The 12,434-nt window shown below is 38.7% G+C and overlaps 1 protein-coding gene across 2 annotated transcripts in view; it reads left to right on the top strand.

Moving 5' to 3' along the window:
- The window catches only part of ITGA8 (integrin subunit alpha 8), a gene marked incomplete at both ends in the record, with an annotated part of 178,244 nt that overhangs the window by 111,036 nt on the left and 54,774 nt on the right, over positions 1–12,434 (top strand). For both annotated transcript variants that reach the window (XM_082648292.1, XM_082648291.1), the window contains 3 exons: positions 1,165–1,257; positions 5,816–5,895; positions 11,168–11,248. In XM_082648292.1, the coding sequence (XP_082504418.1) occupies positions 1,165–1,257; positions 5,816–5,895; positions 11,168–11,248 (254 nt within the window). The remainder of the gene's footprint in view (positions 1–1,164; positions 1,258–5,815; positions 5,896–11,167; positions 11,249–12,434) is intronic.

The following is a 12,434-nucleotide window of genomic DNA, read 5'->3' as shown; positions in this document are numbered from 1 at the left end:
GTGTCTATATACAAAGGAAATAAAATCAGTATCTCAACTGATACCTGCACATCCATTTTCGTAGCAGCACTATTCACAATAGCCAAGAGGTGGAAACAACCCAAATGGCCATCAGTGGGTGAACAGATGAACAATATACAGTACACACATACAATGGAATATTATTCAGCCTTAAGGGAGGAAATTCTGCCACATACTACAACATGGATGACCCTTAAGGACATTAGGCTAAGTAAAATAAGCCCGTCGGCTGTAACCTTGAGACCTTCTCCAGCACACAGTTCTAAGTGCCTCTTCAAACTTGAGTTTTTATACATTCTAATCAGAACAGGATATGGGGCAAGACGGGAGGTGAAAAGCAGTCGGTAAACATAAAAAAGTGTTCTCTTCCCATCTTAAGTATTCATAGGATTGACCTAAGATTGGGTGTGTAATCTCAAAATGGAACCATGGTATGGAGAAATTTGTGTCCAAAGTAATTCTCTTGCAAATGGTCATTGCGTTGTAGGATAATCTATAATATACATCTTGCTGTCATTTCATGTTTGCAAAAATTAATTTGTTTAGTTATGTTTAATTATCCATGATCTTCATGGCCCAAACTGAACATGAACAGAAGTGCAAATCATTTCAAAAATGTTCATATAAATAGTCTACTAAGCATTTTCAGGGACTTCCCTGGCAGTCCAGGGGTTAAGACTCAGCGCTTCCACTGCAGGGGGTGCAGGTTCAGTCCCTAGTCAGGGAACTAAGATCCCACATGCCACGCGGAACAGCCAAAAAAAAAAAAAAGAAAAAAAAATGTGTGTGTGTATATATATGTATATATATATATACATATATATACACACATATATGTATATATACATATATATACACACACACACACACACACACATATATATATTCTACTAAGCATTTTCTTCCTCAATGAAACACAACAAATGTGTTTACCCATACAACATGTTTCTTCTTAAAATTAAACTTTGGTCTTTTCTCACAAGCTTCTCTTCTGAGTTGATGGTCACACATGAACCCTTGGGCTCAGGCACTCACACAGGTGTTTGAAATCAAGAGAAGCTGCCTGGCCCGCAGCATTGCTTTTGCGACAGGATATCGTTTATTCCGCCCCTGACTCCACACTGGTGTTCTTCCCCGTTGCAGGCACTGCGACCACTGAGCTGTGAGTACAAGATGGACAATGTCACCCGAATGGTGGTGTGTGACCTTGGGAACCCTATGGTGGCTGGAACAAACGTAAGAGAAAACCAGATGCACTTAACTGATTTCTGTCTAATTGAATTTTAAAGAGAACTAGTGGAGAGCACCCCCAGTTAGCACTCAGCAATTTAGCACCTGGCAACTAAAACCAATTAGGCAGGAAATTCCCAGGGTGGTGGGATTTTGCATCACAACCCCACACTGAGCGGACAATCTGAGCTAAAATACACAAAATGATGAATACTTTCATATGCCTTTTTGTGTGTGTGTGTGTGGTACGCGGGCCTCTCACTGTTGTGGCCTCTCCCATTGCGGAGCACAGGCTCCGGACGCGCGGGCTCAGCGGCCATGGCTCACGGGCCCAGCCGCTCCGCGGCATGTGGGATCTTCCCGGACCGGGGCACGAACCCGTGTCCCCTGCATCGGCAGGCGGACTCTCAACCACTGCGCCACCAGGGAAGCCCATATGCCTTTTCTTTTGACATCAGTCTTACGTGTCTTCAGTCTCAACAAATCTCTAAAAACTATTTTTTTTTACTACAGATTTTTTTCTCGAGTATATTTTCTTTGAATTTCACTACAAATGTTTTCTTTGAATCCAAGAAGAACTACGATGTAAAGGATTTAAGAAATAACAGAATTAAGAATTTTAGCAAAGATGATTAAACTTTTACTTTAGATATACCTCCCATGTGAATATCATTCACAGTGTTTTCCTGTTAAAATATTACCATAATCCAGGTTTGAAAACAGCTTTACCAGGTCTGTATTTTCCATGCATCTTACTTGATAAAGAATAATGCAGAAAATTGTTTATAGCAAGAAAAAAGAAAGGATCAATCATGATCTGTAACAGGCTTATGAAAGAATAAGGAATCTTCTTTTTCTTTCTTTGTTTCCAGATTTAGGAACTTCCCATTCAGGATTACTTGTGGTCAATAAATTCATTTTATGCCATTGCAGTTTAAGTATACACAGAGTAACTCCTTGTAATAAATATCACAGTAGAAATCATTATTTTATGGAGTTATAAATCAGGAAAAAAACCCTGAAATCTGCAAATACTACGTAATTAAGTGTTACAAATTAAACATATGTAGTCCTCTGTTTTAAATTAGATGCTTATGATTCATTGATAATGAAATGGCCTGTTTGAAAAAACCTTCCTGGAAATGTGTAAGTGTGTAGGTTTGTATTAGAACAGCTTCCCAAAGCGTCTTCCAAAGAGTGTTAATCCTTTGAGGCAAGCCCTTAAAAGGGAGCCCTATAGTCACTGCTGAGAATCATATCCTCCCCTGGGACATTCAGGTGCCTGTTCCATTTTAAAAGTGCTGAGAAGTTCTGCAGTAAGGAAACCTTCTAGCCCAGTGTTTCTCATATTTATTTGAGCCTTTGAAACTTTCTATCCAGTAACACCTATTCCCAGTTTATAATCTAGGATATTGTGCTAAAACAATATGTTTGCCTTTTTATATTCTAAATTGATTATCATTCCGTTCATCCTATTTAAAAGATATGCCAAGCTGTAGTCTAGTAAACTCACTTCTTGGGTCAAAAAAGTAAATATTTAAATGAAAGGTAAATGTTTATAACAGATTTTTATTAATTAACATGTATTGATTGCCCTCTGTGTTATAATTCCATCACTGGGTGTTTTGTGTGTGTTATCTCATTTAATTTTCACAACTACCAACAATCCTATGAGTCAGGTATGTCTCCTGTGTTATGGATGAGGAAACTGAGACTCAGAGAAATCAAATGAGTTACCCAAAGTCTCACATAATGAAGAACAGAAACCAGGATTCGAACCAGGCCTCAACAAAAAGCCCACGTTCTAGCAGGTCTGCAAAAATTAGATAAAAGCTAATGAATAACAGATGAGATTTTTCAACAAAGCCATGAAAGACAGAATGGGATGTCTAAGCTGAGATATTAGAACAATTTTCATTAGAATCCTTTTATCTAGAAGCTAATAAATCCTTTGACTAGTTTTCAAGAAAAATTCAGCCACCCAATTTGATAGGAAAAGGTCTACCTAAGGCCAGACAGAAATGAATTGACATGGTGGTAATGGTGTTAGCATCTGTAGGTGACCGGGCACTCATTCCTTTTTCAGTATTAAAAGTGTTATATCCAGACCAGAGATCATGTAAGGTCATCAATAACTAAGGATAATCTTGGAACAAAAACTGGACACCAGTGTTGTTCAAAGTGGAGGGTAAAAATGGCAGTGTGGTCTTAGCCACAAATGTGTTTTTGTGAAAAGATGTCAATCCATTTTACCAGCAAATAATCTTTAGAAGTCAGGGAAGTAAATTGTTTGTATTCGTTTATCTCTGAGGTCTATAGTAGAAGAAACCTAATAGCTTTCTTATCTCACCCTTGAATGCCCTTAAACACATCAAATTTTATTGCATTCTGTTTTGTTATAAAATGCTTTGATTTAGTTACTTCTTCATTTTGTACTTCTAAAAGAATACTTTAATGGGTTGTAGTAAAATTCCAACTGTAAAAGTAGTCCTAACTATTAGAAAGCATCACAAATTGCCGGGATTAATTATCCCAGTCCTGATATTTTTTAAAAAGTAGTTTTCAAGTGACTTTTTATTTTAACAAAGTATTCAAGGTTGTATTCAGAAGTTTACTTCTGATTTGTAAGTAGTAACATCATTTTCATGTAATAGCTTTAGTGATGTAAAATATTTATATACCGATAAGATTTGTAAAAATTCACAAAGTCTCTCTAGTAGGATAATAAAAAAAAAAAAACAGTGGCTCAACAAAGGCTCTTTAGAATCAATGCCCAGAGATCTGGCTTTTGGTTCTAGTTAAGAACATATGTCTCTTATCAGTATGAAATTGTCACACCTTTAGGGTATCCTCATCTCGTGCTGAATAATAAAAGACCAACATTATACAGGCCTCCCCACAATATAGTAAGCTCCCCATCACTGGAAGTGTGCAAACAAGGGCACACTCTTTTTCACCACTTTTAATTACACCCCTTCTATATGCCTGGTACTAAACTAGAGTCTGATAATATCGAGATGAAAATGTACAATCCCCATTCCATAAGAAACTTAAAATTTAGCAACATTATAGGTTGAGTCATGGGTGAGTAGCAAAGAAGGAGACAAAGAATAAAGAGAACATTTCTGCCTGACCTGGCCTGTGGGCTTGAAGGGTGTATTGCAGGAGGACCCCTTGTCCTGAGTTTTGACGCATGAGTAGGAGTTCTGCAAGTAGAAAAAGCAGGAAAAGACTTTAAAAGTTTCTAAAGAAGAGAGAAGAGCATGTGCAAAGCCCCAGAGGTCTGACAGAAAATTGCACATTTGGAATTATAAAGGAATTCATCCTGGCTGGGGCATAAGGATGTATAGGCTTAATAATTAGGCACACCCTAATTATTATCCCAGTTTCTCCAATGATCAGCAGTGATACCTTGGGCAAGTCACACTGAGATGGGAGAATAGCTGTTTGTAGGAATGTTTGGAGCAATGCAATGATATGGTATATGTAAAGCCACCAGGGCAGTACCTGGCTTGCAGCTCATTCGGTAAGGGCTAGTGAAATGAGGATTTATGATAAAAATGATGGTTTATTATGAGTTCATATTATTACTGGTTCATAATAACACGAGTTTGATTGCTGGTTTGATTCTCATAGTGTAGTGGCTGTGAGTTCCAGGTTCTGGAGTTGGCTTGTAGCGATTTCAGTTGCAAATCTAGAGTTTATTTGCTCGGCACCTGGAGCAAGGCACTTAATCTCCCTACTCCTCAGATTGCTGCTGGACTGTAAAATGTCAGCGTTCACTGTACACCTCGTGGTGTGGATGTTGTGATTACATGAGACATTGCACATAAAGCTTAGTACAGTGCTTGAGAGCCTAAGTAATATAATTACATGTCTTAGCTATTATTTTTACTTCCTTGTTTATATTACCATTGGATGCACTTTTCTCCAGGTTTTTAAAAAGCTGTTTTCAAACTATAAAAATAGTAAGAACAGTTTTAAAACTTTGGAAGAGAAAGAAAGGTGGAAAAAATAATCCATACACTCACAACCTTAACTGCAGCATATTATCCTGGTATATTTTCTTACAAGACACCCTCACTCCTGTACAGTAATTTTTCCACTGGTAGCCTTTTAAAACCATAGGTGAAACCATGGCACATATAACTTTGCAACCTTTTCTCTTTTTTGACCATAGTTACATTAGAGGCATTTTCCACATGGCATAGGCTTCACCGATGTAACTAACTTCAATGATGACCTAAATGTCCATCAAACAGAATCATCACAGTTTTCTAAATCAATCTCTTCTCGTATATTTAGGTTGTTTTTAATTTAGCACATAAAGAAGGTGGCGGGAAAAGAGTTGATAGGAGGATAAATGAAGAGAGGGAACCACAATGTGTAGGGACTCACATTGCCTGGGCCCCAAAGTCTCAGCTTTGGGGTAGAAGCAGAAAAAGGGACAGCAGTCTAGGGTGGGGATTTGCAGGGATGACTTAAAAAGATTTCTATGCTGTGTATAAGGTTCCTCCCATGTAATAAACTTAGTGTCTTGTGATTTTTTTTTTTTTTTTTTTAGTCTTCTCTGGGCCTCCGATTTGCAGTTCCACGACTTGAGAAAACAAACATAAGCATTAACTTCGATCTCCAAATCAGAAGGTTAGACCTTTACATGCCTGAAATACCATCAGCATTCAGTAGTAAAGAGAATCCATGGTGAAATGAATGCCCTCATCAAGCTCCTTCACCTTAAACTTTCTTCTGAAATTAGAACCCAGACGTTCACAGACCATTTTACCTTTGTTTCTCAGTTATTAGTTATTTCTATTTTTTTGCTTTTTCTTTTCTATTTTGTGTGTGTGTGTGTGTGTGTGTGTGTGTGTGTGTGTGTGTGTGTGGCTTTTGAAGAAGAGATCCATTCTGCAGGCCAAGGCGTGACAGTAAAATTTTGTCCTGAGCACGCTCCCACCCCACCTGCTCCTCCGTCTTTCCTCTTTCTGATGCACATGGCTTTTCCCACCCCGCACCAGTACCACTACCACATCCTGCCATTCTCTCTGCTGGGGGTCAGCTAATCCCTGAGAACATAATTTCTCCAAAAAAAGCATAGATTTTGAGCTTGCAATCTTGTAATCTAACTTTTCAAGGATGAGTGAGTCTCTGACGGTTTAATTGTGAGCAGCAAGGCAGGACGCAGGTAAGATCATATATTCAGAAGGCAGGGCCTTCTCTGGCAACTCTAAGCCAAACCCTGAAGGGAGCTGCCCCTTTTGTCTAAGGCTGACTCTACCCCACGATTCAAGTGGGACTTTACCTTGTCTCTGTCTATTCTGTTTGCTCCTTCATGGCTGAAAATAATATTTCATGAGTTAAAAGACCTACAGAGAGCAATGTGTCATGAGGGCCAGGGATTCCCAAGTGTGGACTTAAACCCTTTAGCCAGTAAGGGAATCAATGTAATGGCTCTAGACCTGGATGAAAAGAAAAGGATACTGAATAGAATATATCAGAGTTCATGAAAAATTCCTTTCAGATACATGTAAATGTGTGTCATAAGACATCCTGTAGGACGTATATAAATATATATGTGTGCATGTATACATATACACGCACACATATGTATTTGTGGGCTGCAATTTTAAACGTGTGAAAAACACTGATATAGACAGCACATGCCCAGCGTGTTCAACCCTTGTTCTAATATAACAATGTCTCTGAAGTCAGTACCTACAATTTGGTTCTCAAATACTGGTGTGCAAGAGGACTAATCTCTAAACTTACCTCCTGTCCTGCAAGAAGGGAAGTCATTAGAGCGTGATGACTTTTAGAGAAATTACTTTACAGAGTGGATTACTTTCTAATAGCTACTTCAGTTAGAGGTTTACCAGTTTTTTTAAAAAAAGTATATAATCCCGGACTTCCCTGGTGGCGCAGTGCATAAGAATCCGCCTGCCAATGCAGGGGATGCAGGTGCCATCCCTGGTCCATGAAGAGCCCACATGCCGCAGAGCAACTGCGCCCGTGCACCACAACTCCTGAGCCTGCGCTCTGGAGCCCATGAGCCACAACTACTGAAGCCCGTGTGCCTAGAGCCCGTGCTCTGCAACAAGAGAAGCCACTGCAATGAGAAGCCCGCGCACGGCAACAAAGAGCAGCCCCCGCTCACTGCAACTAGAGAAAGCCCACAGGCAGCAATGAAGACCCAACGCAGCCAAAAATAAATAAATAAAAAAATTTAAAATCTTAAAAAAAAATATATATATATATAATCTCTATAAGAATGTAGTAGATTTTTAAAATCTGCAACCTGTGTCACAAACCATATCCTCTCAACTTTGTGATAGATTTCTAGGAAGGAAGGTTTTCTAACTTAGGTGTTCTGACCTTAGTCAGTTCTTTTTCGAATTTAACTTAAATATTTTCTGCTGAATCTTAGAGATTTTAAAAATTTTACCCAAATTAGTGATGGGATACAGATGGAATGAATTCATCTATCATACCCCTTCATTTTACCAAAAGCGTATTAAATCATTTCTTTGTATCTATATAAATGTACATTTTCCAAAAGGTTCAGGTAGTCCAAAATATTTTCATTTGGAAAATCTCCTGTTTATATTTCTAAGTTTTCAGAAAAGAAAAAGAGAAAAAGAAAAAGCACTCCATAGGGAAGGACCATCATCTCTCCAGACACTTCAGTAACCTGAAGTTTCTGTTTTTCACCATCATTGTCTGTAACACTGATCCTGCAGTAGCGTGAAGCTTTGCATCACTTCAGAAAAAGGTACCTATCTCATAAAAGTTGTAGCCTTTAGACAGAAAGTCTGGTACAAGGATGCAAAGCAAATTCCTGATGTTTGCTTCTTACCCTTAATTGCAGTTTCGAATAATAGAACGGATGTAACTAGTAGCTGAATCAAGGAGCAAAGGACACTAAATAATGTTGTAAATGCCTTCCCCAAAACCATCCTGTAGATCACCATTCAAATAATGAATTTAGAGAGGAAGTGCTGAATTTGATGGAAAATAGAAATGGTCGCATTTTAAACATCCCTCTTCATCTAAAATGGTCCATGATTATATTCCATCCTCAGACACTAAAGAAACTCATGACTATTTTAACATTATCCTGAAAAATACAAAAATGCAGGAATGTAGAAAGAACTGGAGAGGCAACAGTAACATACTAAACATCAAATTCCCAAAACATAAAAGTTTTGAGAATACTTTTAATATTCAAATATAGTGGTGAGCATTTATCTGCACGCTTTGCTGGCGGGCTCCAAAGATGTACATAAGTGTTTAATGGATGGTTTGTATTCAGTTTAAATGTGCTTAAACCAAAAATAAATTAAACCAAATGCTCTCAAGTCTGAATTCAAGCTTTTGAGCACACTGACCACCGGTACCCACATTTAATACCCTTTTCCACAAATAGAACGCAAAAGAGAAAATTAATAAACTTAAAGTCTTTTGTGTCACCAAATGTTTGCATTAACTGGTCTCTCCATGCCCCGGCTCTATGTGACATGTAAACATCTTCCTCCCTGCTTAGAGCTGGTCTCAGTTTGCGATTCCCATGTACAAACAGATCTTTGTGATCATCCTTGAAGCTGCTTCCTCAGTAATGGTGAAATGAACATTGTATTGTTTTGCTGACATTCCAGAGACCGCAGAAAGCATAGAGGGAATGTTAGAAAATAGAAAATAGGAAGCAATAAGGAGAAAGAAAATAGCATCGGAGTAATAAGTGAAAAACATGTTTATCCTTGGTACACGACATAAGCTATAGTCATGGAGAGGAAATTCATCATTTCTTGAGAAGAACTAGCACCGACAGTATAAATAGCTCAGCATCCAGGGCAGTGATGAACTGTTTGTTTGAATGGAGCAGTGGTATTAGTGAGGGAGGTTTTCCTTCCAGGAAAGAGGTGAAAGATGCATCTAAGTTATATATCCAGCCTGGTGTCTTTTCTTACCAGGAGATTTTGCTGACACCACTGGTTGCAGTACCAAGTGCCCCGGCAAAGCCTGTATGACAGAGGGTGATTTTAATTAGCCTTGGATTCTGCCACTGCTTTTGTGACTTTTCAGAACAGCCTCTATAAGCCTCGTATTAGACTCCTGTCCCAAGACAATTTCGATGCTTGACATCTATTTATATTTTCAGGATGTTGTCATGAAAATTGTATTATTTAAACCACTTGGAAGCAAAATGCAATAGAATTATAGGATAACTTAAACAAAACTTTTTTTCTATAATTCTAATTTCCACTGTTGCAAAGCAGTAGTGACCTAGAAACTAGAACAAGGTCTGGGTAAAAATGTGGAACAATTAGACTTAAGCTTCCAAACTAAAGAGTTCCCTGTAATGCACTTGGAACCATGAAGTCTGTAACGAGGGGAATTACTTAATGACTTCTTAGTAGTTAGTAAGTCAGAATTCTGCTTTAAAAAAAAAAAAAAAAAACTTTTTAGTTGACTGATCTTCCCCAGATGTGATAATAATAAAGTGGCCTGGAAACTGGGGTTCAAACTTTGGTGAACAAGTCCCTCTAGTCTCATCACAAGCTTAGCAGTGATACCCCTTTGCAGGAAATGAGCCTGACATTTGCCTGTTTATGTCTTTTATGTGTGTTTGCCGTTTAAGTTGCCTTATCAGTATATACAATCGAACAGCACTTTTCAAAAGCATTGTGGGAACAATTCTGTCTCCTCCTGCTTTGAAAGCAGACCTTTATCATATCTTTTCCAGCTCCCACATTTGGAAAGCTTCAAAAGCTAGTCGGGACATGGCCCATTACCATCAGCAGTGTGAGAGCTTGTCCATTGCATCTGCATGAGATTTGATGATGAAAAAAGAGGAGGCTTTCTCTTCTTAATGAGACCTGAATATAAACATGACCTGTTAGTGGTGGTGTCATATCCCAGTCTGCTAAAAGCTGCGTTATCCTTTGGAATATTAGGGTGATTTCGATGACAGCCCAGTAAGACAATGAGTGCAAACGACAGCTGCATCCAAAGCCCAGCGACTGGTCCAGCCTCTTGTCACATGATGTTTTATTTTCCTTACAGCACTGGTTGCTTAATACATGCATTTTTAAAGTGAAATTTTATATCTAATTATATTTGTGAGAAAGAAACAGCAAACTTAAAAATAATTTTGCCACTGTTCAAAGAAATATTATTAAACATGCACCTTCTATCTTGAGATTCTTGAGGTGCCTGATGAACCTATATGTTATCTCCTAACTGTGTTAATCTCTTCCTGGGGTCTTACTTCTTCTCTCCACTGGCCATACTTCTAATTCACTCCTCACTCCTCACCCCTCATCCTAGTCAGCCAGTGAGCATGCAGTAAAGTACACTTATTTTAATATTACTTAAGAAATAAACCATAAGGAAGGTAAGTTTGCTGCCAGAACAATGTATGCTATGATGCATTCTAGAGCCAACCACGAACACTTCTTCCATTATGCGCTGCTCTTGGATCATTCATGCCAGTTCTCCTTTTATTAGTATGGAAAATCAGGAGTTGACTGTGCTGTCCTTTCCCATTGGATGGGCAATGAGCTTGATGCACAGAGAAGTTAAGGAATGTGTCCCTTGTAGAAGCTGGACAAGAACTCAGCTTACTGCCTTTTGGGTTTAGTCACTGCAGCAAAGACATGTTGGCTTCTCTAGAAATATGTTATGTTTTCAGATAAGGTGTCTCCTCATGGAAAGTTATTACATTTCTTCTGCTCACAGAGGATCTTAACATTTCCATTTACAAATGGTTACAATTTTGTAGAATGGATATACTTTTGTTTTCCAAATGATCATATTGGTACTGCATGTTGCTCCTCTGATATATAGAAGGTTTTTTATGATCGTCTATGGTAGTAACACGTCTGAGAAAATAAATTTAAATCATATGTCAACTGTGTTTTAGTTCCAACAAGGACAACCCAGACAGCAATTTTGTGAGCCTGCAAATCAACATCACTGCTGTAGCTCAAGTAGAAATAAGAGGGTAAGTAATAAACAAGGCATTACAGTAATTCTACTTTAATAGTAGCTTTCTGTATAGGAGTTATGATAAAATACTAGTAAAAACTATATGGAATGTTCCTAATGTAGTAGAGATCACAGTTCCCTTTGGTTATAAAGCTTCATTCTTTTCAACCCATCATTAGCTTTCCACTGGTAAGTAGAGTCAACCCTGTATGATAATGCTAAGGCTATCAAAACAGGAGATCACTTTATTCTCCAAACTGACAGTTCAGTAATCAAACTATAAAAAAACTAGTGATAAGAAGCCAGATAAAATAGGCAACCATGTGATTGCCCAAAAGTCTCACTTCCCCCCGAAATTATTTTCACATGATGAAAATTCAGCCTCACCATACCGCATCTTGAGTTTCAGAAATGGCTAAGTCTTAGATGTGAGGCTTGATGGGCTCTACACTTTGTGTCTTTTTCCTTCTGTCCTATTCTTTGAAGAAGTTGCCAATAAGCAATCAATTGGGAGACAGGAAGAATGTGGTCAAGTAAAAGGCTTGGAATAAATACCATCTGGGAAATCTGTGCCGGGAGGGAAAAAAGAAATTGGAAATGGACTGCATGTAGTTCTTATCTTGCCCCAAGTGTGGACTTCATTGATTTTATTCTAATTCTTGTTTCATCAGAACAGTTAAGGACTTGGCTACAAATGTCAACTGGTATTTTAGGCTGAATTGTCCCTGGGGCTCCAGAAATCCCAGTTCCCTTTCCTTTTCTGTAGGTCCTGAGTCCTGGTGGTTCACGCTCCTCCATGATGCCAGCTGTAGATCTCTGCACTCAGAGCCATTGTGCATTGTCTTAACTGCTGCCCCGTGTGCTCAATGGCGGCGGGGTGGGGGCCCCCCCGTATGCCATCCTGGCACCACTGAGTTTCCACCTAGTGGGCTAGGGAATAATAATAATGCCTAACGTTTATGATCTCTTCCTGTGCTACACCAGCATGTTAGCATCTCTTAATAAGTGGTCACACGCTCGCTGTACAAGTGAGAAAATTGCGGTGCAAGGTGTTGACGGCTACACGGCTAGGAACTGGGGAGCTAGAACGTAAATACAGGCAACTTGTCTCCAGCTACCTGTTTATAAATGATCATGCTCTACAGCCTATGAGAGAGAGGCTTTTGAACCTTGTCTACACAAATTTTGTGTGTACTTCTGTG

The sequence above is a fragment of the Grampus griseus genome (assembly GCF_964374135.1).
Source record: "Grampus griseus genome assembly, chromosome: 2".
In the NCBI taxonomy this organism is placed as follows: Eukaryota; Metazoa; Chordata; class Mammalia; order Artiodactyla; family Delphinidae; genus Grampus; species Grampus griseus.
Note: the sequence above shows the minus strand (reverse complement) of the source record. Positions and strands in the feature narration are given on the sequence as shown.